Source organism: Xiphophorus couchianus, unplaced genomic scaffold, assembly GCF_001444195.1.
Source record: "Xiphophorus couchianus unplaced genomic scaffold, X_couchianus-1.0 Scaffold1000102, whole genome shotgun sequence".
NCBI lineage: Eukaryota > Metazoa > Chordata > Actinopteri > Cyprinodontiformes > Poeciliidae > Xiphophorus > Xiphophorus couchianus.
The window spans coordinates 285,522-309,702 of NW_020963015.1; the positions used below are offsets into that span (position 1 = coordinate 285,522).

Here is a 24,181-nt window from a genome sequence, read left to right on the forward strand (position 1 = left end):
GATGTGTTGGAGTCTTCAGATCTGCTGCTCCGGGTTTCGGTTCTGTGAACACAGAGACATTCCTGTCGTTATTAATGAGCAAATTATTGAATCAAACAAGAAAATAAAGAAGTAATATTCAAAATAAAATACAGAGTGGTGCTTGGTACCGAGTCACTCCCTACAGTCACTATCGTTTCCTAGGAAACACGCTGAAAAGAAATATTGACATCTCTGCAGACCCCACACATGCTGGACACAAACTGTTCAGACCAAACAAGATTTCTTTATTTGTAAAATCAATACTGGCTATAACTTCACAAGATCCTCATTTTAGCGCAGACTGGTGTAAAAAAACTACAACTTTATCTCATAAAACTACAACTTTACTCATATTTAAAATAAACAGGTAAAAATACTCAGTCTGAGCAGAACATGGATGAATCCTACATACCTGCTGTTAATGCAAAGTGTGATGCACTTTTTATCTCTTCTGACAAGATGGAATATAAGAAACATTGTTGCAAGTTTTTAATAAAAACAATGTTTAAAAATGTTTACCTTTTGAAAAACGAGTGGAAGAAGCTGACAAATGTTTACAATTCACACTTTTTCTCTTTTGAGAATCACATAGACTGATCAAATGTTACTGATGGAGTTAATAAAGCGAATTTGGAAATTGTTTTGAAACTTAAAACAATAAACTGAGCTGCAGCTGCTGCTCAGAGTCAGAGGACTCAACTACTCAGCTACTCTGCTAAATACGCATATTTACACCATTTTGACCTGCAACATTAAGATCGACGTCCTGGAGCTGCATCTGAAGAAAGGCACTAAAACAACCAGTCAGAACCAGGAGGCGGGGCTTAGCGCTGCCAATCAGCCAAACTTTTATCCAACATCATCAGTGGCCACGCTAACTAGCTTCAGCATTCACAACAGGCTATGCTAGCAAGTGTAGCAGAGAAAAAGAGTGACTGACAGCGCTAAGCCCCGCCTCCTGCCTCTCATTGGTTGTTTCTTTTCTAGTTAGCACTGGGAGACGACAGAGGAGGAGCTCTGATTATCTGTCTCATAACATTCTGTTACGACATGGTGGCACTTTCAACAAATATACAAAAAACGCTTTATTTTTTGTTTAAGAAAAGATGAATACTGTATATTTAATATAAATACACATATTAAAGTTCCAGCCTGAATTTTTTCAATGAATTTGTTGTGGAATAGTTATTTTCTAAAGTGGTAAATGTTTAGAAAAGCTTGATAATCACAACAACATGAATGTTCATATTTACATTCCTTTAAATATAGAGACCTATAGTTAAATGAATCAGTGCAGGACCAGAACCGGCAGGTTTGGATGGATTTCTGCTCGCTGGTCGTCATCCAGCTGACTGACAGCTCAGAGGCTGGAGAGACGAAGAGCAGCTGGTGGCCAGCGGGCAAAACTTCTGTTTGACCAAGAAAAGAGAAAATCGATTCTAACTTTATTACTATTCTGCTTCAGAAAGACCCACCTGCTGCGAGCCATGAGCTCCACACTGAGCCACCGCGGTGAGGATGAGGATGAGGAAGAGGATCAGGGAGGCGACAGCAGCAAAGTGATTTCTTGTGTTCTCATCTGTAGAAACATGAAGTCAGACTGAATTCGGGTCAAAGAGACGATTCTGGAGCAGAAACTGGATCCGATTCAAACCTAAAGCTGAATGATCTGTGGAAAACCTGGCAACAGGTGAGCAAAGATCATCAAGACAGAGGAGAGAGAGTCAGCGCTGAGGAACACCTTATAGCTGAAACCATCAAGATCCAGACAGGAATACGCTTACTGGATGAAACTATCACTATGTAGTGAAAATATGGTATGAGAAGATAGTCTGTAGCTTCTCTGTCGTCTCCCAGTGCTAACGGGAAACAACCAATCAGAGCCAGGAGGCGGAGTTTAATTCTGTCAATCACCCTTTTGTCTCTGCTGCGCTGCAGCTAGCATAGCCTCCTGCCAATGCTAAGGCTAGTTAGCACATTTAGCAGCATGTACACGAGTTGAGTGAAAGCACAAGGCCCCGCTTCCTGGCTCTGATTGGTTGTTTTTGGTGCATTTTTTCAGACCGATAGCGATAGCAGCTCAGGGACAAGATCAGTGTTTTCACAGATTCTCTGTCTCGTATGTAAAAGACTTTAAAAAATCATGACAGGTACTCTGAGATGCAGCTGCTATTTTAATCTGAAGGGACTGGCATTTTTATCAAATACTCTTTTTCTCTCACTTGAATAATTTGGGGATTTTACGAGTAAAACTATATTGACTTGCTGCTACTTTAGCATAATTTTGTGATACTCTTGAATGAATTAACTCATAATCCAGTTTTTACGTTTTTAAATCTAAACACCAGCAGATTTGTTGAATAATGCTGCAGCCGGAAGTAAAGATCAGGTAAAGAGTCACCTGGGCGGGATTTTACCTGAGTGAGTCTCAACAGCAGGGGGCGGCGGCGGGCAGGCTGGAACAGAGCAACACGATCAGCTTCAGTCATCAGCTTAAGTTTGACTTTGTTTCAATGCTCTCAGAAAAACACATTAAATATAAAATTAGAGTATAAAAAATACATTAAAATTACAAACATGCTGTACACCCAATATATTTATGATATATTTTAAGGACAGGTTAGATTAGTAGGACAAGTTCATTTAAAAACAAATGAATCTGCTTTGAAATCAGGATGTTTCTTGTCATTGCTTCTCCATCGGCTGAGCAGCAAAGAGTTTCTGCAGCATCAGGTCCAGTCAGAGAGAGAGAGAGAGAGAGAGAGAGAGAGAGAGAGAGACAGAAAGAGAGAGAGAGTCATTTCTGAATTAATTCAGACACAAACTGTTGCGAAACGTTTGAGGAAATAAAGCTGAAGTTCATCATAAGATTTTACCCTAGAAAGCATCTCCTTGATTTCTCTGGCTGACACACAGTGTGAGAATTATTGTGTGATTATATTTCAGATGTAGATATTTGAGAATGACTAATTTTAAGAAGCGGAGGCCACTGGATGATTCAAACAAGAAAAACTTGAATAAAATGATCCTTCATGAGTCGGTGCGCAAATTGGAATTACGGAAATAAATGGGCCTAATGGAAAAACTGTCATTTTGACATAACTTATATTTTTCAATAAAACGTCTTCGCGCTTTAGGATGAGGTGTTTTTTCTTCTTCTTCTTTTTCGGCCGTATTGAAATCAGTATTTTCCCCAAAACTGAAACATTTTCTTGCACCAAGTGTTGCAGAGCTGCTCCACTCTGACCGCGTCGCAGTTCAGAAGAGATTTTGTGTCTTTCCAACGTGTTGAATCCATAAATATTCTTTAAAATCACCGACTATTTCCGCGGAGTTTCCCCTCAGACGGAGAAAATCTCTGGGCTACAACAATCTGATAGGTGATGATGTAACTGTCACCGCTGATTTCTAACGACTCGGATTATTCAGTGTGATTTTAATTTAATTTCTTATTTCATGACAAATACAAAATTGTATTTTTTCGACGTTAGCAGAATGATATTTACTCATTTGTCTCAGCTGGATTTCCTAAAATATTATTTTTAAATAAATGATAAATAGATAAATAGACTCTGGTCGGGTTCTGGTCGGGTCCAGAGTGTGCTGCCGGTCCGTACCGCTCCTCCAGGTCCGGTAAGGGACTCCGGGTCGCTCCAGGTACAGAGCGGCTCCATCCGGCAGGTCGGCGCAGATGATGAAGATCTGGCCGAGATGACAGACCTCACAGCGGGACGCAGGGGGGGAGAAGGAGGAAGAGGAGCACTGAGGAAGAGGAGCGGCATCTGGATCCTTGGTCCACAGGAAACTCTGGTCGTCATGGTTACCGTGGAGCTGCGTGGCGTTCACGGCTGCTGGATCCGAGGACGTGAAGCAGGTCAGGTTGGTCTGAAAGGCAGGAGGAGATTTCAGAGTTCCTGCTTGTTTCTAATAAATCCGATGCTTGTTTGGTTCCTAACTGACCTGCAGCTTCCGGCTGTCGGCGGAAACCAGAACCGTCGCAGCAACAGTTAGCAGGACAACATGGAGGGACATGTCTGGAGCCTGAAGGACAAAAAGTCAGAATAAACTTCATCTCAACTGCTGGTCAGAATTTCATCAGAAACTCACCACCTCTTTAAATGTTGTATTTAAATTTATATAGAAAATAATTCAGAATTAAAATAATCCTGAATTATCTTAATTCTGAATTATTATTATTAGCAGGTTAATAGTGTTTTCAGCTTGGTGATTTTTTTCCTTCTGACAGTTTTATTTTTCACTGAATGAGGGAAAAACAGGGAAATGAATTTAAAGTCGATTATTTAACAAGATAAAATAAATACCGATGAAAATAAATGTGTAAAAACCGTGAATATGAAAGGAAATGTCTTCCTGAAAAAGAATAATTTATCACCAATCAGCATTTTTTGACGCTTAGAATGAAGTTTATTCACCTCCAGCAGCTTTTATGGTTTTAACTTCATTTTGTCGCTGATTCTCGCGCAAACAATCATCTTGCGCCGTTTATTCCCCGATAAGGAAGCAAACTTCAATTTAATAAAGTTTCATAGATCATAATTTTCCAAACTGCTCAGTTCCAGATAGATGAAGTTTCTATCAGCAGGCCGCATATAAACTCCTGATTTTTCACGGACCTTAACTTTTCATAGCCTCAGATATTTGCATTATGAAATAATGACTAAAGTTTCTGTCTGTAGTCTACTGTAACAAAGTTCCGATCAGTTCAAACGCTTCATTCTTTATCAGAAGAAGAAAAACTGAGATCAAACCTGACCTTTGAACTTTATTCTCATTTATTGGCTGATTTATATAAATTATCTTATTGTTAGTGTTTTAGCTGAATATGCAATAAACACAATAGGTAACCAGTGAGGATTCAGGAACATTAGCACTGATTAGCTGAGGCTCAGACCATTTAAATGGAAATTTACGTCTGAATCAAAGTCTAAGTCTATTAAAATACCTGCTTGCTCTGCACTTTCACAATAATTGCAGCTGAATAGGTGAATAAATCACTTAACAGCTTCTGAAACAGAAACATGTTTTTTCTTCGCATTTTGGTTTATTTGTGATTTTAATGAATCCAGAAAATTTGAACGATCTTTGAGATGAAATCTGCAGCAGTGGATTGTTTCCTTTGAGCCGTTTTATTGCAGCTATTTTTAGAAGGAAACACAAATTCAGAAACCGGAACCTCTCTGCAAACCTTGAACCAACTGAAGACGAGCGTTAACAGTGCAGCAGGAATTTATCTGCATAATGCAACAAAATAAATATGTAAATTAAGTGGTTATAGTTGATGGGTCGAACGGTCTAATATACAATATTTTAATACCTTATAATAACTCATAAAAATTATTAACTATGGCGTTTGGGGGAAAATGATGATTATTAATTGCATTCACGTTTCTTTACGCAATAAAAACTGTTAAAATTATTAAGTTTTCCATTTAAAATATATTTAAATCAAGAAACTACAAGAGGTATGTCAACATTCTCGTCTGCTAACGTGAGGAGTTGCGGTGAGACGTGGTGAGACATTAAATACAGGAGCAAGGAGCACGCCACCTGCAGGCCGCGCCGCCCGCCGGCCTGCAGCCGGAGCGGCTCTGCGCGCAGAGAGGCTGCAGCGGCGCAGATTGGAGGTGGAACTGGCCTAATACTTGTGCAAAAGCGGCTTGTCTGTTCCACTCCACCTCTTCAAAAATAACTGAGAGAAACGAGGAGTCAGTGATCTGTCTCAAGGATTCAGAGACACAGAAACTCAAATCCTGACAGCGAACAATACACCTGCAAAAATAAATGTCTGAATTCAAACTCACCTGATTTTATTTTATTAATGCAGTGAAACAATGATTGGTTCTGCTGGGTCCAAATAGGCTTGAGGTTAAAGGTGAACTCGGTAGGTCTGCAGGACGTCCAACACGTGCAGTTCTCGTCTGGGTGGTCAGAAAAACTCTTTCCATTGTGGTTGGGAGGTGCGTCGGATCCGGAGGGAGGTTGGTCCAGCATCGGTACCTCCCTCCGGAGAACGTCCTGCGAACCGCTCTTCCCATGTTCAGCCTTTTCTTTCCGAACTGCTCTCTGGGAATCAGAAATAATCCAAGCAGTGAGCCAGAGGGAACGTTTCGTCCGAATAATATAAAAACAATAAAAGATCTTTCGTTTCGGCTGGGTTTACAGAAAAGGTCCGAAGTCAACAGTCCGATCCAAAACGCCCAGAACCATCCGGAACAGAACCGGTGGAGGTCAGTCAAGGTCATCAGAGAGAAAAAGTCCAAGTTCTGATCAATAAGAGGGAAAATGTCCAGATCTGGAGGATCCCCGGTGTTCATGGTGAGCGCGCTGACGCTTCCTGTTCCGCCTTCAGGCCCGTTGCCAAGCGGGTCTGACAGAAATACACACGTCACAAGAATGCGGAAATATGCAGCAAGGAGCCGAACACAACACACACACACACACACACACACACACACACACACACACACACACACACACACACACACACGCACACACACACACACACACGCACACCCACACACACACACACACACACACACACACACACACACACACATTTCTGTGTTTGCAGGCCACGAATTAAGAATATTGGAAGTTAAGTTGGTCGGAACCAAATATGAGATTCAGATTTGACACACAGCCTCCTTCAGTGAGTTACAGGCCGGTCTCTAATCTGTGTTAATAATCTTTTTCATGATTTAGTCATAATAAAATTTTCTATTTAAAATCGAATATTGAGACAGTTTTAATGAAGATCGAAGCGGATCTGGCAACCCGCCCGTCGATCCGCGTTTCCACATTAGTTACTGTTTCTTCAGCGTCTATAATAATAATAATAATAATAATAATAATAATAATAATAATAATGAAAGAAATCAAGGAAGGAACTGTGTAAAACAGATTTGGTGATTGATGCGTCAACATGTAACTCAGGGGTGTCAAACTCCAGTCCTCGAGGGCCGCTGTCCTCCAACTTTTAGATGTGCCTCTGCTGCACCACACATGAATAGAATAATTAGGTCATTAAGGCTCTGGAGAACTAATCTACACAAGGAGGAGGTAATTAAGCCATTTCATTCCAGTGTTTTGTACCTGTGGCACATTTAAAAACTGTAGGACAGCGGCCCTCGAGGACTGGAGTTTGACACCTGTGATGTAACTGAAGGTTTGCAACACAAAATAACTCAAATAGAAGAACTTGCTCCACTCGGCGCTCCTCCGTCTCAGAAAGTCATCTCTGTCTGATTATATTTCCTGGAGAACTCGGTTTTTCAGTGATACGGTGATGAATAATATCATCTATTTTTAGAATTATAAAATCTTTCTGATCTAACCCCAAGAACACAGCAAGTAAATAACACAGAAGACACAAAACAATATCATTTTACATAGACTATTACGTTCGTGCCACACAAGGAAACAAGGAGTGAAGGAGTCTGAGTTCAAATAAACGTTTTTCAGTCTGATGTCATTTCTTCATCTGTGGACGTTAAAAACGTTTCTGTGCAGATTCTGAACCTGGGGGCGGTGAGCTGAAGTAACAACCAACCCGCAGCCTGTGATAAGTTGGCAATAAGTTTTTTTCCCTTAAGTCCAGCCTTCCTCTGTGATCTGGGTCAGCACTGGTTCTCTTCATTGTCAGGAAGCAGCTGCATAACCAACCAGTGATACGGGCTGTGGGTGTTTCTCCATCGGAGCCGCATTTAAACACATCAGACCCGGAGCGACTGCAGCGGTAAAGGTAAAATCTTCCAGAATTATTCATCTAATATTTCATCTAAAATTGTGGAAATCAGACGATGACTTCTCAAGAGGGAGACATTTTCACGTCTATCAGGTTGAGTTTCAGTCGAAATTATCTGTCTTGCTCCGAGTTTCCCGCAGGTTATTAAAGCTCAGCGGCATTTTTTGGGTTGGGATGGGGGGGCGAGAGGCGGGTCACCCTGGGCAGGTCGCCAGTCTGCCGCAGGGCAACACAGAGACAGACCCAATCACTCAGCGGGTTAGTCTGCGTTAGTCTCCGATTGCGGAAAAATACTGCGGGATGTCCGTGAAAACGTGAGGAAAATCCCGCGGGATGTCTCTCAACGAGGAGCGGAGGGAGGCGCGCATAGAGCAGGTCGGGGGAAGATTAGACTCAGACCAACTAGAGAGTTTGACATTTCCAGCCCTGCAGGCCTGAGAGACATGCAGTAAAGAAACTGAAGGGTGATTCCCTTTGAAGAAGAAATTTAGGAAATGCTGCGCCCATAGGAAATGCCGGTTTTACGTGTCAGATGTATGTAAAATATGGCGTTAAGTTTGCACTCCCACCATCGTAACTGTGCAGTGAAACTGGAGATAGCGCACAGGTTTGGGTTTAAACCTCACATGTTCATGTTGCTCTGCAGCCTCTGCCGGCTGCGAGCTCCTGGCCAATCAGAGGAATCCTTCAATGAAAACAACCAAAAGTGAATCAAAGTAATATTCCCGCATTCCGAAATTACTAAACCACAGAGGTTAAGAAAAAAATAAAATAGACAAAAACATAAAGTTAAATGGTATTTTATATACTAAAATAAAAAAGAACATACTTAGTGACACTATCTAATCTATTTTCACTACAGCCATCTGTAAATGTCTCAATACCAAAAACTACCAAATAAAGCTTTTGAACTCTTTGATGTTTGTATTTCATACATTTCTGGTTTAATCGTGTTTGATTTTCACCCAGTTCAGCTTCTCAGATCCAAAAGTTTCACTCAGGTAAGATTAGCAATACTTTATACTGTTACTCATAGAAAACCTATAATTACAGTTGTATAAGACTATGTTTAATAACAAAATAAAGTCATTACTACCCAGCTTTGAATATTTCATACTCAAATTTTGGAAAGAAAATTTCCAAAATTTTATTTCCCAAATAACCCAAATAAATATTCTGGCATCTAAAGCCTAGTTTCCTGTCATATTCTAGTTTTATTTCATATTCAACAGAAGATTTCCTTTTTAATGTGAGTTTAAACTCTTCACAGCTGTTGGCCTTAAACTCTTCTTGGCAGTAAACTGTTGCTGATATGAACGTTTGAACTTGATCGTTTACAAAGAGCACAAAGTCTCAGATTTGTCAGGATTTTTTCGGCTCTTTGTGTTTCAGGATGGATCCTCTCAGATGCCTTCAGGCAGCGGGTTCAAAGGTCAGACAGGTGGATCAGCTGTACCAGGCTGGAGCAGCTGAGGGGAACCTGTGGGAGACTCCAGGTGTGACTCCGCTCTGCTCCACCATCTCTCCTCCTCCTCCATCCAGATGTTTGGTCTGTTACCAGGAAAAGACTTATGCTGTTTGCAACAACGTGACCTCTGACCTTATCATGGAGGGAGACGGCACAGAGATCCAGACCAGGGAGAGCGGTGAGATGAACTGACTAAACTTCAGTTTGGGTTTGTAATTAACCTGTAAGTCTAATCCCAGATTATTAATCTGTTAGCAGGATGTCCCGTCTTCATGGAAACTGGTGAGTTTCTCTGCAACCAGCCTGGATAAAAACACATTTATGGTTATTTATGAAGAAACATCAGATGTTGGTGTTGATTCAACTCCAGGTGAAAAACTCCTGACCACAAACTGGACTCGTTTTCCTTCATCTGAGAATCTCTGGTGGCTGATCGTCATTCCCATCATCATCTTCATCATCATCATCGGTGTTTTGGTTTACAGGAAGAGGAAAGGAACCACAGAGCCTGGCAGACATGCAGGTTGGTGCCATAATGAAGGATTATTCTGGTTTATGTCTCTGTAATGGGAGGTTGGTCACATGATCAACATGTCTGCTGGGCATCGCTAGCTAAACAAAGGTTTGGCTAACAATAAAGCGCTAATGCTAAATATTAAATCACTAATGCTAAACTTATTTACCATCATCAAGCAGAAGTTAATGCTAAATATTTGGCAACAACTAAAGTTTTACACCAACTCAGTATTAAGCAGAAGCTAATGTGCTACAGCAATATGGTAGTTAGCGGAAGCTAATGCTATGTGCTAAAAGTTTTCAAAGTTAGCAAAAATGCTAAACCTAAAATTAGCATTAGCAGGCGTGTTCCCACTGTTGCTGTTCAGTCATGAAAGAATTTAAATAAACAGAAAATTATACAAAGATCATCTGTTTTTTCCATTTATCTGAGTTTTTATTTCAGGTTTTGGTGATTAAAGAAAACGTTCCTGTTTTCACAGAGCGGAGGAACCAGACGCTGCCGCACAGATGAACCTGTGAAAAAGTTTTACCTCCATAACTGGATGTTTTTATTGGCTTAATAAATTAAACGTTTTAAATTTTATGGTGTGTGTGTGTTTCCTGTTTAAATCTTGCTTTGTTTTTATCAAGTTCTTACCAAGTTTAAAAAGATTTGAGAAAACATCGACTTTCAAATGAAGGTAAAAAGATTTTTATATTCTGCTTAAAAACCATAAGAGACTCAGTTTAATTACAATAACGGGTCAATAATCAATAAATAAAATCACAATAAAAGTTTTGTTTAAAGGTTTTATTGCATATTTAAGACAGAAAACATTAAAGTACTTTGAGAACCGGAAACATTTAATAACACCAGAGATGAAAAACATTTAAAACCGAGCTTCCTCCTCCTCCTCCTCGTCAGTCGGCCTTCAGGGCGAAGAGCACGTCGTCCTGGCTCACGTTGAGCCGGACCCTCTGCAGGACCCCCAGGCAGCTGGGCTCCAGCAGCAGCAGCCTGCAGGCTCCCAGGCGCCGACACGCAGCCAGGCCCTCCGACACGCCGACGGGCTGCAGGCCCTCCACCCGACACAGAGCCTGGTGCTGCACCAGCACCTGGCAGACCGAACGCAGGGCAAAGCCAGACAATCTGACGGTTAGCAACACTTGGAACCGGTCAACACTTTACTGTTCTTATTATTAGAAATATTGTAATCATGGCTCGCTACATTACAACATTTAAATTACATCAGTGGTTGGTGAACGTGTGAGATTCCTCTCATGGTTTCATTCACTGTGTGAGCTGCTTTTCTGTGTCGGCCATCTTTGAGCTCAAAGATGGCCGACACAGAAAAGAGCAACAAAACGAGAACGAGTCGTTCACAGGCGATTTGATTCCTTCGAACGGTTCTATGAACGATAGGATTTGAGTTCTTTGTTCTAATTTTTGCTCACTGGTTCTGTTTGGTTCCGCTCTGACCAATGTGTGACCTTTGACCCGACCTGTTGGAGGTGATACCGGCTGTGACCTTTGACCTGACCTGTTGGAAGGTGGCCTCCTCCAGTCCCAGCCTCCTGAACTCTGCGATGACGGCTCGTAGGAACAGCTGCTCCTGCGTCGACGCACTCCTGGAAACAAAGATGGCGGTCCGTCAGCCGCTCCTGGAAGCTCCGCCCACCGCCGTTCCCGTCGGGACGCTCACCTGATGGCGGCGACGTACGGCGAGGAGAACATCTCGTCCAGCGCCTGCATCACGTGGCTCATCCCCACCAGCCGCGCCGCCGAGCGCTCGCAGATCTCCGTCGCCCGCCGGCAGATGTCCAGGCACCTGCGGGCGTCGCCCGACAGCGCCGCCACCTGGCGGAGGAGAGCAGCGCTGAGCCAGCCGGTTCCCACGGAGACCGGAAACAGGTCGGGGAGGGGAGGCTTACCTTCCTGGAGACGATCTGCAGCGCGTCGTCCTCGAAGGCCTTCAGCTTGTTGAGGCGAGACGTGACGATCTGCTGCAGCTGCTTGAAGGAGTACGGCTGGAAGGACATCCGGGTCAGACCCTGGAGGTCAGAGGTCAGAGGGGCTTCACTCAGGTTTTTATATTATAAAACAATTATTTACATTATTCTGACAGATTTTTTTATGGAATCACTGATTTTATACAATATTAGAAATACATTCAAAGATGCAAATAAGCATTTTTATTTTTTATACAAGAAAAACTATTTTATTACCTAAAGTGCAACAACAGCTTCAGTGAACAGTTTGTAGATTCATTGATTATTTTTTGCATTAACTGATCAATAATTGGAGAGCAAAAGGTACTTAACAGGAGACTTATTATTATTATTTTTATCTTTTACATAATTTGCACCACACTGAGGATTTCTGGGTCAAACATGTTTACAGACAAAGAAATGTTATTTTACCTTAAATACAAAATGTACATATTGTTTGTTCAGTTTTGGCTTAATTACTGCTCTAAGTGTGTTCTTTAAGTTAGCTAGCAAGATAGCTAGCTTGCTAACATTTTGTGTTCACACCTTTATTTTAGTAAATATTATTGGATGTTTATGTTCTCACTTCCTGTTGGCTGATAAAAGACATAAAAAGCCAAAATTTTAAATGTCAAGCTGATAAAACTTATAATTCAAAAATGATAAATTGTCTTTGTTCAATTCTTGAGCTGAGTTGGAGGGCCACATCAATTCGTTTATAGGGCCAGAAGTGGCCCCGGAGCCGCCCTTTGGCCACCGCTGCAGTAAACTAAGCTGGAAGTCTCAGGAAACATGAAACCAGTGAAATGATCTTTAAGTTATGGTTCAGGTTCTCCATGTTCTCCATATGTGACCTGTTCAGAGTTCCTCTGGCGTCACCATGACCTTTGACCTCAGTGTTCCCTCACCAGCCTGCTGGCCACGCGGTTGATGAGGATCCTCTCCGGCAGGTCCATGGTGTTGGCGATGGCCAGCACCACCAGGCGGGCGTGGCGCCGCGTCGGCCAGTCGAACAGGTTGTACATCACGTTCTGCTTCCTGGTCCACAGCAGGTCCAGCTGCACAGACGGACAGACAGGTCGCCGTGGCAACGGGCCAGCCAGTCAACGCTTTATGGTAGTGAAGGCTTAGCAAAGTTTGAATATAATTCAGAACCTTTTCATTTCTGACTGAACATTTTTAAATGTTTTTATTCTTTTTACGTTTTGCTTTAATGAGGAGGCCGACTGATGAAGAGGAGGAGGAGGAAGCTCAGTTTAAAGACATTATTCTGAAAAAAACCCATAGAACTCTGAGGACTACTGTGACCTCTGAGCCCGCATCACCACCCCTCCACCGCCGTGCTGCACAGCTAAACCAGTTTGTTTTCTACTCGGGGTTTGAACCTGGACTTTGTTTCGGATCACATGACTGAATGTGAACGAAACCAGGCCGGCTTTATTTGGGTCGGCGTTTCGCCAACAGGAAGTTCAGTACAAGAACCACAAACCAACAAATCTGAGGGCAGGAAATGAGGTCACACCTTGGAGAACGAGCAGAAGATTCATGCTGCCATTTTTAACTTTTAAATCTGCTGCTGATTTTATTTTTTTTTTATCCAATCTGTACTCATGAGGATTAAATGCCCACGCTGCTTGCCCACCTCGTCCACCAGCAGCACCGTGGTCTCCTTCCTCGGCGCCGGATGGCTGAACCTTTTCTCCAGCAGGGCGGCGGCGTGGTCGGCCGTGGCTTTCTGACCCGTCAGCTTCTGCAGAGAAACAGAAACTTTTTATTTACCTGATCAATCTGATTCCATCATCAGGTTTTAATATCATCAGATTAATGATCAATAACAGGATGTTTGTTTGTAAAAACTAGAAGAAAAGAGGAAAAAAACATCAAAAACGTTTTACTGAGATGTAAATAGTAAAATCACAAGATGAGTTTTGTTGCAGTTCCTGTTCTTCAAACTGAAAGAAATAAAAAATAAAAAATTTGCATAAAGTTAGAGAGGCTGCGACTGTAGCTGCATGTATCAACTGTAGATAAATGAGTTTATATAAATCTACAGTCGGGTTTCACTGAATATTATTGTAGTTAATCAACTTTAAAAGGTGCAGCTCAAGATTGTTTATAGAAAGTTGAGAGGAAGGAAAAAGTGTGATAGTAGAAGGTGAACCATTAACAGCAATAACACAATCAGAATATCCTTGAATATGGTTGGGCTTCATGTACCTTAAAAACTGCAGCTCAATATTCATGGAAGGTTAAGTGGAAGGAAAAAGTGTGAAAATGTGCACCATTAACAGATAATAATATACAATCTGATGTTTTCTAGAATATTATTGTAGTTCATCTACCTGAAAACATGCAGCTTAAAAAGTGTATTTATAGAAAGTTGAGTGGAAGGAAAAGTTGTGTTTGGAAAAGGTGCAACTGACATTTCTGTTTAAAATCCATGGTTTTTAAATTAATTACATTTTTTAAATCTAATTTTTTTAGATGTTAATTTTTAGGTTTTTATTCTCTGTGAACCAGAATCATCAAAATAACAAGAAATAAAAACTTTAAATATAGGATGATATTCACCAGATTATATTATATTTTTAATAAATTAAGGAACTAAAACTCATAAAAAGGAAGCGGCTCTTTAAAGGAACCCAAACTATCAAAGCAAAACTAATGAAAAACTGAAAATGTGGATCCTTTAATTCTCAACTGAAATAAAAACATGACCCGGTCAGCCAGAGGTCAGTCAGAGGTCAGCCAGAGGTCAGCCAGAGGTCAGCCTGGCGGTCAGTCGGGTCAGTGAGCTGATTGGTCGGTTTTCAGCCAATCACCTGCAGGATCTGGGCGTAGGCCTGGTGGGGGTCGGTCATCTTCATCCCGTTGATCTGGATGAAGACGAACGGCGGGATCTCGTCCTGCTCGGCGGCGTGCTGCAGGCAGCGCATCACTTCCTGCACCGTGGCCGTCTTCCCCGTCCCCGGCACGCCGGACACGTACATGCACCTGAGGAAGAGCAGCGGGTCAGCCTGAGGGCGGAGAGCTCCCCCTGCAGACAGACCGATGAACTGCAGCAGCTCTAACTGGATGTTTCTGGTTCTGCTTTGGCTCCAACAACAAATTATTAAAAACAGGAAAAAATAAAAATGTTAAGATATTAGAATAAAGTTACAAAGAGACGTCCAGGTTTTGTTTTTGACTAATAGGAGCAGCATAAGATAGAAAAGATATAAATATTTCATACTATTATAAGAATAAAGTCACAATATTAGCAGCATAAAGATGAAATAAAAATATGAAAAGAAAGTCGTAATTATAGAAAAGTCAAATTCTTAGATTCAGTCGTTTGAACCAAAAAAGTTCTGCTGATAATTAGAAGCTGATGTTAAAGAAAAGCTTCACTTCATAAAATGTTCCTGATTTATTATTTTCATGTTCGTATCACTGCGACTTGATTCTCCTCATTTAAACACAGATCTTTTCTGAGGCTAAACGCCAGGAAGCAGCAGAACTGAAGACACCTTCTGAAGGTTCTGTTGGCTGCGTGTTTTGGGTCAGAACCGTCCTCACCCTCCGGTTCCGTCCAGAACCTTGCTCTCCACGAAGCTGTAGATGTCCTGGAACTCCTGCTCCCTGCAGGGCAGCGACTCCGGCACGGCCGACACGTGGAGCCTGAGGGAGCAGAGAGAAACCGCTGAGCGGCTGCAGCTGGAGGACCAATCTGTGGGTCGGGTCGGGTCGGGTCGGTTGGAATGAAGCCGGGAAGTTTGTCAAAGTTTGTTACATTAAACTCCAACTGAACCAGAACCGGACTCTAAAACCAGGAGAGAACCTTCTGGCTGTTGATTGGTCAGATGAGTCTGAGGGACAACCAGGTGGAACTACAGGAAGTGGTTCTGACCCAGTTCTGGTTCTGACCCAGCTCCTGTTCTCACCTGGCTCTGGCCTCCTCCAGGATGTTGCCGGGGCGACGGGCCGGCTGGGCCCGGTTCGGGATGCTGGGCGTGGCGTGGTGGTGAGTCCGCGGCGTTTTCGGACCGGCCTGCAGAACCAGAACCAGGGAGCTCAGAACCGTAGAAATTGCTGTCGGCCGTCATCGCCACGGCAACACTCACCTTCCTCGGAGTCTTCCTCGGCGTTCGGGCTGAGGTTCTCTGCTTGGTACGAGACACTGCCGAGGAAGAGGAGCGGCGGCTCTTCTTCACCTCCAACTCTTCATCCTCTTCCTCATCACCTTCATCATCCTCCTCTTCGTCGCTCTGCAGCTCCTTCCTGGAGGGAACAAACTCCTCCTCTTCCTCGTCTTCGTCAGAGCTCAGCCGGTCGTCCAGAAGGTTCCTGAAGAAGAAACATCAGAACCGCTAGAGATCGGACCCACGGGTCAGAGGGAGGTTCTGGACGGGTCGGCGCTCACAGCTGCTTCCTGATCCGAGACGACACCTTCAGAGCCGACTTCCTCCTGGGGATCCTCAGGGCGCCGTTCTTCTCCTCCTCCTCGTCTCTGAGGGACCCAACGGGTCAGAGGTCAGGCAGCGAACAGAACCGGGTTGAACAGAACCGGGTCCAACTCAACAGAGTAACATATAAACAGGGATGTATTCTAAAAATGTATCAATTTTAATCTGTTTTTCTGCAAATTTACACAATTCTGGGATGAAAAACTGAAGTTCTGTTTCTCAGATTATTAGATCACACACACACACATATATATATATATACACACACATATATATATATATACACATATATATATATGTGGATCTACAATGAATTTCCAACAAAACATAAAATTTGACTCCTTCATTTGCTTGATTTTAGTTTTTTTCTGGCCCAACTCAATGATTTTGGCCCATGTGACGAAACGTTTAAACAACCCTGAGCTCAAGTATCTCCATGTGTGCAAACTCTGTACTTTGACTAGGCTCCAAAAGTCCTGCTGGAAGACAAAACCATTCAGTTCATCACCAAACGCTCAACATGCGATTAAATCCGTCTTAAAAAAAAAAAGATCTGATGTAACATTATAATATCAGGAGAAAATTAATTTTGTGTTTTTATTATCTGAAATTATCAATCTGTCTGATGAATCTACATGAGATTTTCTCAGTTTTGAATTCAAATTCTATTGATTGATTTATTAGTAACTGCATTAGAAAATATATTCTGATCATTAACGTATCGGCAGATGATATAAAAGCATTTATCAACCATAAAGCTCATTTTCTAACAGGCTGCTGATACCAAATGCGTCAGCAGGGGGCGCAGTGGTACCATCTACAGCACAGGTGTCAAACTCCAGCCCTGGAGGCCCTGGGGGCCCTGGGGGCCCGCTGCCCTGAAACCTTTAGATGAGCCTCTGCTGCACCACCTGATTAGAATAATTAGGTCATTAAGGTTCTGGAGAACCGATCCACACCAGGAGGAGGTGATGAAGCCGTTTCATTCCAGCGTTTTGTACCTGAGGCTCATCTAAAACCTGCAGGACGGCGGCCCTCGAGGCCTGGAGTTTGATCTAATTAAACCCTAAAACTGGTAAAATGAGTTAACTGGTTAAAAGCAGCTTAGAAAAAAATCTTTTAAATTAAATGTTCATTTTTTTCTTTTGATAACTGATAATACTTTGTTTTTTTTAATAAAATATTTTAAACAGGTGGCCAATATGTCGCCCAGGTGATTTCATTCATTTTCCATCTGTTTGTACAAAACAGCTTTCATTTTACTTTGGATAGGCCGTTTAGGCTGATTCACTAAGAAAAATGTTTTTTACTGATTGAAACTGAAAAGTAAAAATACTCACAGAACCTCCAGAACCGGTTCCGTCCCAGTCTGGACCTCCTTCCTCCTGGTGCTGGTTCTGCTGGGAACACAGAGAAGGTCAAAGGTCATCTCTGGTTCTAAGGTCCAGATTCACCTCCTGTGTAGAACCACGACCCCACAGTGACCCAAGACTCAAACTCCCAGCAGCCTCTGCTTCAGAGCTGGAGTTTCCCACTGTCACCAGGTGACCTAAACGCAACACGGCGATGCGTTTGGGGGTCAGACTCACGTCTCCCTGAAGGTGGCGTGGTTTCTCCCCAGAGCGACTCTTCTTCTGCTGCTGGAGGATTCCAGCTGAGGACTGAGAGGAACCAGTTCAGAACCGGTTCAGAACCAGTTCAAACAAACTGGAAACATCTCCAATCCATATAGTAACTTTTTGGTTTCTGAAGATCAGAGTGATGGCAGAAAGTTGAGGGCGGCCATTTTGTTTGAGAAGTTTGTTTTAAAACTTTTATTTATTTGGATTTTGAGTTCAGATCAACTCTACAAAGATTTTTATTTTTTCAATTGTGATAATAAAGTCAAAGCATTTCAACATTAAGATTGTATTTTATACAATAGAATTCAACTTTATTGTCATTCCACTGTCACAAGTACAAGCAACGAGATGTAGTTTGCATCTATCCAGAAGTGCTCTATGAGATATAGATATTTATTTACAGATGTACAAGACTATGTATGTATGGACTATAAGGGGTTATAGCAAGAGATATAGATATTGTGTATAAATATAAATATGGGAGCTATATGCACAGATTATACTGATTATACAGATTATACAGAATTCCAACAGAAAAAATAAAACTAAAAGGAGGAGCATCTTACTAAGTTACGTTTTGGTATAAGTTTTAGAAATAATACTTCATCTTTTATGGAATCAACATCAAATTATCCTTAGAGAAAAATCGAACAAACTGAGCTGATCACATCAGATCCTGAACAACTTTTTCCTCACAGTTTTGAAACGTTATTTTCAGGAAAAATCAAATGTTTTTTCTGCTAATATTATGACTTTATTATTGTAGTTAAATAAAAATTCAGGCCTCAATAATAAAATCAATTATTAAGCCACTTTCTGTCATTTGTAAATTATGTTTTTTAGAAAGAAAAGTGAGAAAAATCACTGAAATAGGATCTGATATAAAAAAACTGGATATTTTATTTTTATGCCATATCGCCCTAACCCAAATCCAAACTGTTTCTTTGTTACCATGGTGACGTCTGAGCACAGCGGTTTTTCTGCGTTTTTGTTGCAAAATTAAACAAATTTAACTGGAAATCATTAAAATGAGAATTTGATTGTCTGGTTTGTATCAAAGGTTGACCTCTGACCTGCTGAGGTCGTCTCCGGCCGGCGGACTGTCTGTCTCGCTCTGGGACTCCCGGCGGCGGACGGAGCACGGCGTCAGGGGAAAGTTGTCGTGGCGACCGGGTGTCCTGCTGGTCCTGCGGAGGGGGGTGAGGCTGTGGGTGATGTGGAGCGGCTCAGAGGGGGACGCCGTGGCGGCGGACCGCCTCCCCTTCTCTAGCTCCGCCTCCAGCAGCTGCTGCAGGACGTCGTCTCTGAGCGCCGCCGGGTCGTCTGGACCTGAGGAGACAGAGAGCTGCGATTGGCCAGTTTTACTTCCTGGTTGACAAAGACGAGCGAGGAAGACTCACTGCTGAGCTGCAGCTTCTTGCGGACGCCCGGCGTCCTGCAGGTGGCGCTGCGCCGCTTGGCGCTGAGGCATTTGGAGGCCGACAGTTTGGTGAGGGAGTGCAGCGACTCGGCCTCGGCGCCGGGCTTCCTGCTGCTCGCTGGCGTCGCCATGGCGCCGCGCATCACGGCGGGGTCCGGGGTGGGGAGGGCGCGGCGGGCCGGGCCCCCAGGAGCCGGGGCCGCCGCAAGGGGCGAGCTAGGCGGGGAGAGAGGGAGGGAGGGGCAGGGAGGACGAGGAGCGTCCAGCAGAGACGGGTCGACGGGTCGGAAGGTTCTGGAATCCCAGGACAGTTTGACGTAGAAAATGTCTCCGTCCTCAGAGACGGGGAACGGAGCGGCGGCGTCCACGTGTCTCACCTGCAGGGGGAGGGGCTTCAGAGGTCAAAAGGTCAACAACCAGATCACAGAGAGGAGCAGAGAAAGGATTTAAAACGAGCAAAAATATTCAGAAAAAAAATAAAAATTATGAAAATGAACAAAAATAACCTGATAAAATCAGATAGAAGAGCAAAGAATGGAAAATGACTTAAACCTTGCAAAATAATAATAAAATGATTATAATTATGTATTATTATTTAACATCTATTAAATAAACAGCATTATTGTTATTATTATTAATACTTAATTATTAATAAAAATATCTAAATATAAATATCAGAAAATAATGATTGAACTAACACAATAGGAATACATCCATTTAATTAAAAGAAGAATAAATAATGTAAATAATAAAAAAGAATTTAAAAAAATTAAACAGAATGACAAAGATTTAAAATACTAAAAAAATTAAGAATAAAAAATGCACCGACTCATTAAATGTTTCTCTATAAAACTTTGAGCATATTTTTGTCTAAGAAAACTATTTTTTTATATTCTATTTACTATGTAAATAATAAAATATTTAACAAATAAAATAATAAAATGTGAAGCTTCAGAATCTGAATTCAAGACATAAAAGTTTTGAATGAAAATAAATAGAACAAATAAAATTAATCTTACAAAAGTCCATCTATAACATATCCAATTATCCATATAGATGCATCTTTAAACACAAAACAGGCAAAATTAAATAAATATAATCATTATAACGATACAGCATTCTACTGAATTTTAAGAATAAATTTATTTGATTCTTTAGATCAAATTTGATCCATTTGTTTAACATTTGTTTGACTTTTAAAACTCTGATCATCTCAAATTAATAAATATGTTGGCAATATAAGAGTTTTGTATTTTAAATATAATTTGCAGAATATAATCGTCCATTAAGTCTTGAAATGTCATTAATTTTAAGTTGAAGAATTAATTTATTGAATCTGTAGTTTTTTCTCTAATTATACATTTAGTTGATTACGTTTCGGTAAATTTACATTTGAGAGAAAAAGTAGATGATTATTTTTTCCACTCAGACCTTCAGTTAACGTCAACATGGTTATTTTAGAGTGGAACTGAAAAGCGTCGGTGACCTGAACGGGTCGGAGGACGGACTCGGCGTTGACCTCGTCCTCACAGCTGCGACCTTCGTAGAAGAAGACTTCCTGTGGGTGAGGGTTTCTGCCCAGCAGCTTCAGTTTGCCCGGCGGCACTTCAGACACCCGGACGTACCACTGGACCACGGCCTTCTTCTGCGCGCCGCTCTCTGGAACGGCAGCAGGTCAAAGGTCAGCTCGCTCTGACCCGGGTCAGCTGGTTTAGTTTAAATCCGGTTCCTGGAACCGACCGTCTGCGAACAGCCGCACCACTCGGGCGACGTACGGGTTGTCGTCGTCGTCACCCTCGATCAGGATGTGCTGCCCGGCGCTGATGACGGTGGAATGAGGGAGACCCTCCACCCTGATGGAGAGAGAGCTGGAAACCAAACGGAAAAAAACTAATGTTACACTGATAAAAATGATTTAGTTATGGTTGGTCAATATGATGGCCTGAAGAGGCTGGAGGTTTACACAGTGCTGCATTCAGATATAGTCACGGAAAATTAAGTGGAAGGAAAAGAAAACAGGAAACAAATAAAAGTAAATCTTGCATTTCATTTAGAAAATCAAGGCCTCATAGTCTCACGGTGGAGAGGCTGAGAACCTAAAGCTGTCTGAGGTCCAGTTTGATGTTTCAGGAGAACCGAGTCATCGGCTGTTTGGGGCCAACAGGTTGGATCAAGTCTGAACTCACTGGATCCATCTGTAAGGAGATCTGCTTTCATTTTCCAGCAGGACTTGACTAATAAACTTTGCCTTCATAATACTCAAGGCAGCAGTTATCCTTCCACACAACTTTCCATCAGTATATCTGAATACAGTTTACTGGGGAGTTTCTTTGGAGGCTGTGAAGAGGCTCAGTAATTGTCTAATAATCCTAATTTTTCGGTCTCATGTAATATTTAGCCATAATCACTGAAATTATTGAAATGTATGTGTAATTAATCTGCATAAATTTAATTTGACATTAACAACTGAAATAAATCAACTTCTCATGTGGCATTCTAATCTCCTAAAAAGATGCAAAGATCTGTTTAGTTATTATCAGGTGATAAAATGGTCCATTAGTCAGATTAAAGCGGTTATGAAACGCGCTGCTCGGTTCTTCTCACCCATATTCATAAGTTTGGAGCTTCCTGTTGAAGCCCAGCGCAGCTCCGCGCCATTCATAGACCCGTCTGACTCTCAGCCTGGTGAAATACTTCATCCTGTCGGTCCTGCTGGCGGCTCGGAACCGGAGCGGGAAGATTGAAACCGTCCTTCTGCCCGGTCCGGGAGGAAACCTGGACTGTCCCTGTAGTTTTATTAAAAACCTGCTTCAGTTAGAGGCTCGGGGGAAGTGAGGTGGAAAGGAAGAAAGAAGTTCGCGGGAAAATATTCCAGCCACTCAGTTTTAAACAGCGCCCCTACCGGAGAACGCACGTATCTACTCCCATAATGCAGCGGCTGTAGCGGAGGAGTCACGTGATCATTCTGTGTTCCGAACAACACCTGAAAGTTCAAAGGTATCCTTCCGCTAGAGTGACAGGAAAATAAGTAGACCTCGTACTTTTTCTTTGTTTTTCTCCATTGTCTCCTTTTGGTCTTGTTTTTATTATGACTTTTGGTGATTTCATTTTTTTTAAAATCTGAATATGTAAAATTGTCTTAATTAAGTGAAGAAGACAAAATATAAACTCAAGTAAGAGCATCAGTATTCATACAGAAAATGATTTTTCTGTACTTGACTTTCAGATCAAAGTCAATAACATGAGAAAAAAAAATCTGATCTTTTCTTTTTCACTGGCCCTAATCCTCGACCAGTCCCATGCAACCCAAAAACGTCTGTGACAATGAACTAAACCGTCAGGAAACGGAAAAGCCTGGTCCCCAAATAGTGACACATTAATTAAATCTCCCTTTTCGTCTCTTGCGTTCAGCAGAAGGATGCAGTGCAGTAGTTTTATTCACGCAAGGCTAGCCGAAAATTGAGCAGAATATGATTTAGGGGCCCCTCTTTATGAATTTCAATATAGATTGGTGGAATATGGGAAAGGGGGCCAAGCTTAACAGGCCAAGCTTAAAAGTGATCAGTGGTCATTTGTTATTAGAGCAATCCAAAGCTCAAACACAAAATTAAACTCATAGCATCAAATTGTAGCCATGGTAACACATAAATCAAACTACAAACATTATCTTTTGAACTTTTACAAAGTTGACTTGTCAATAAAAAATGTTAAGAAATTTGAAATCTTGTAATTTATCTTTGTTTTTATTAGTGATAGGTAAATGAGGCGTCATGTATCGTTTCGACCCAAAGCAAAACTGTATTGATACTGCGTCGATGCTGCGTCACTGAATACTGACACCTGCTGGACATTCAAAATCTCTACAGGCAACGAAGTTCACAGACTGATTTGATGACCTAGTCCAGTGATTCTCAAGTGGGGGTACGCGTACCCCAGGGGGTACGTGAAGCTTTTCAAAATATCTTTAAAAAATCAGTAGGCTCCTCATAATAAGTCTTGGGAAAAATTATTTTGTAAAAAGTTCAATAAAATATAAATGTGTGTTCATGCACTGAATTTTATATTCAGTATTTAGTTTCAAAATCCTTTAAAATAAAACGGTTTGACTGGTTTTATACCTTCCTGGTGGTCACCGTCTTCTGTTTTTCTTTTTTGTTTAACCATGCAATGTTTGCAATATGGATGTATTTGTCAGGTTCACTGATATAAGTTGTTTGGCTTTAATAAATCAGACAGTGATTTTACAGCACTGTACCTCTTTTTAATTCCAAAAATGTTTTGCCCATGTCAGGGGGTACTTGACTAAAAATATATTTTTAAGGGGGTACATCACTGAAAAATGTTTGAGAACCACTGGGCTAGTCTATACAATAAGATTTAAGTCATTGTATTTTATTGTATATTATATATTGTATTATTTCATATCTTCAGTTAAATTCAAAATATATTTTATATTCTTCGATACAGTCAATAAATAATGTGAATATGAACCAAGCGATGAAAATGAAAGTGAACATGTTTGGAATGAGGATGATGGTGGACTTTTTGTTGTTTTGTTTTTTTCCCCACAAATTTTCATTCAAAAAAATAAGTTTTTCCAACATTTTGTAATTTAGTCTGTTCTGTTTTTTTTTGACACAACTTCTCCTGCTGTAGAAAAAACTTAAGTAAACAATACATTCATATGAAATAATTTATAAAAAGCAACTGAGTAATTTGTAGAATTGCTGCATACCTGAGTTTATCCAGGTGTATCTGCGACTTCATTCTCATGCTTTGCCCTATAATGACTCAGCATTGAGGAGGTGAATTTATTTAAATAAGACATTTCTGTCAAACATGTGCGACACTTAACCTGCAGAACATAATATGAAAGTAAAGTAAGACTGAATTTCAGCTGAATTTGGATTCACAAAGATCAAGTACAAACTGAAAAGAACCGGGGCTGCACAG

General features: G+C 41.4%; 1 protein-coding gene across 5 annotated transcripts; it reads right to left on the minus strand.

Annotated features, from left to right (window-relative positions):
• Positions 1-10,541: 10,541 nt before the first annotated feature.
• On the minus strand, positions 10,542-22,108 carry orc1 (origin recognition complex, subunit 1). Of its 5 annotated transcripts, none has more exons than XM_028012010.1 (18): positions 21,833-22,108; positions 20,969-21,096; positions 20,715-20,887; positions 19,209-19,605; positions 18,882-19,137; positions 17,776-17,847; positions 17,527-17,586; positions 16,144-16,230; positions 15,859-16,067; positions 15,665-15,773; positions 15,300-15,401; positions 14,564-14,735; positions 13,384-13,491; positions 12,650-12,799; positions 11,685-11,804; positions 11,456-11,610; positions 11,294-11,381; positions 10,542-10,868 (listed from the first exon to the last, which is right to left on the minus strand). In XM_028012010.1, exons 1-18 carry the CDS (start codon positions 21,925-21,927, stop codon positions 10,674-10,676), a joined length of 2,676 nt encoding a protein of 891 aa, XP_027867811.1. In that variant the 5' UTR covers positions 21,928-22,108; the 3' UTR covers positions 10,542-10,673. The 5 variants fall into 5 exon arrangements, with proteins under 5 accessions (XP_027867811.1, XP_027867810.1, XP_027867809.1 ...); XM_028012009.1 differs by having other exon boundaries at positions 10,543-10,868; positions 15,665-15,771; positions 15,845-16,067; positions 17,527-17,583; XM_028012008.1 differs by having other exon boundaries at positions 10,543-10,868; positions 15,665-15,771; positions 15,845-16,067.
• Between the last annotated feature and the right edge of the window lie 2,073 nt (positions 22,109-24,181).

Bases quoted from the DNA above. Each gene is read 5' to 3' on its own strand.
- orc1 (XM_028012008.1), bottom strand. From the start codon at position 21,927: ATGAAGTATTTCACCAGGCTGAGAGTCAGACGGGTCTATGAATGGCGC. The intron at 20,888-20,968 runs GTCGGTTCCAGG...CTGCCGTTCCAG, and splicing joins GGTGCGGCTGTTCGCAGACG to AGAGCGGCGCGCAGAAGAAG. The intron at 16,231-17,526 runs GTGAGTATTTTT...TGGGTCCCTCAG, and splicing joins GAACCGGTTCTGGAGGTTCT to AGACGAGGAGGAGGAGAAGA.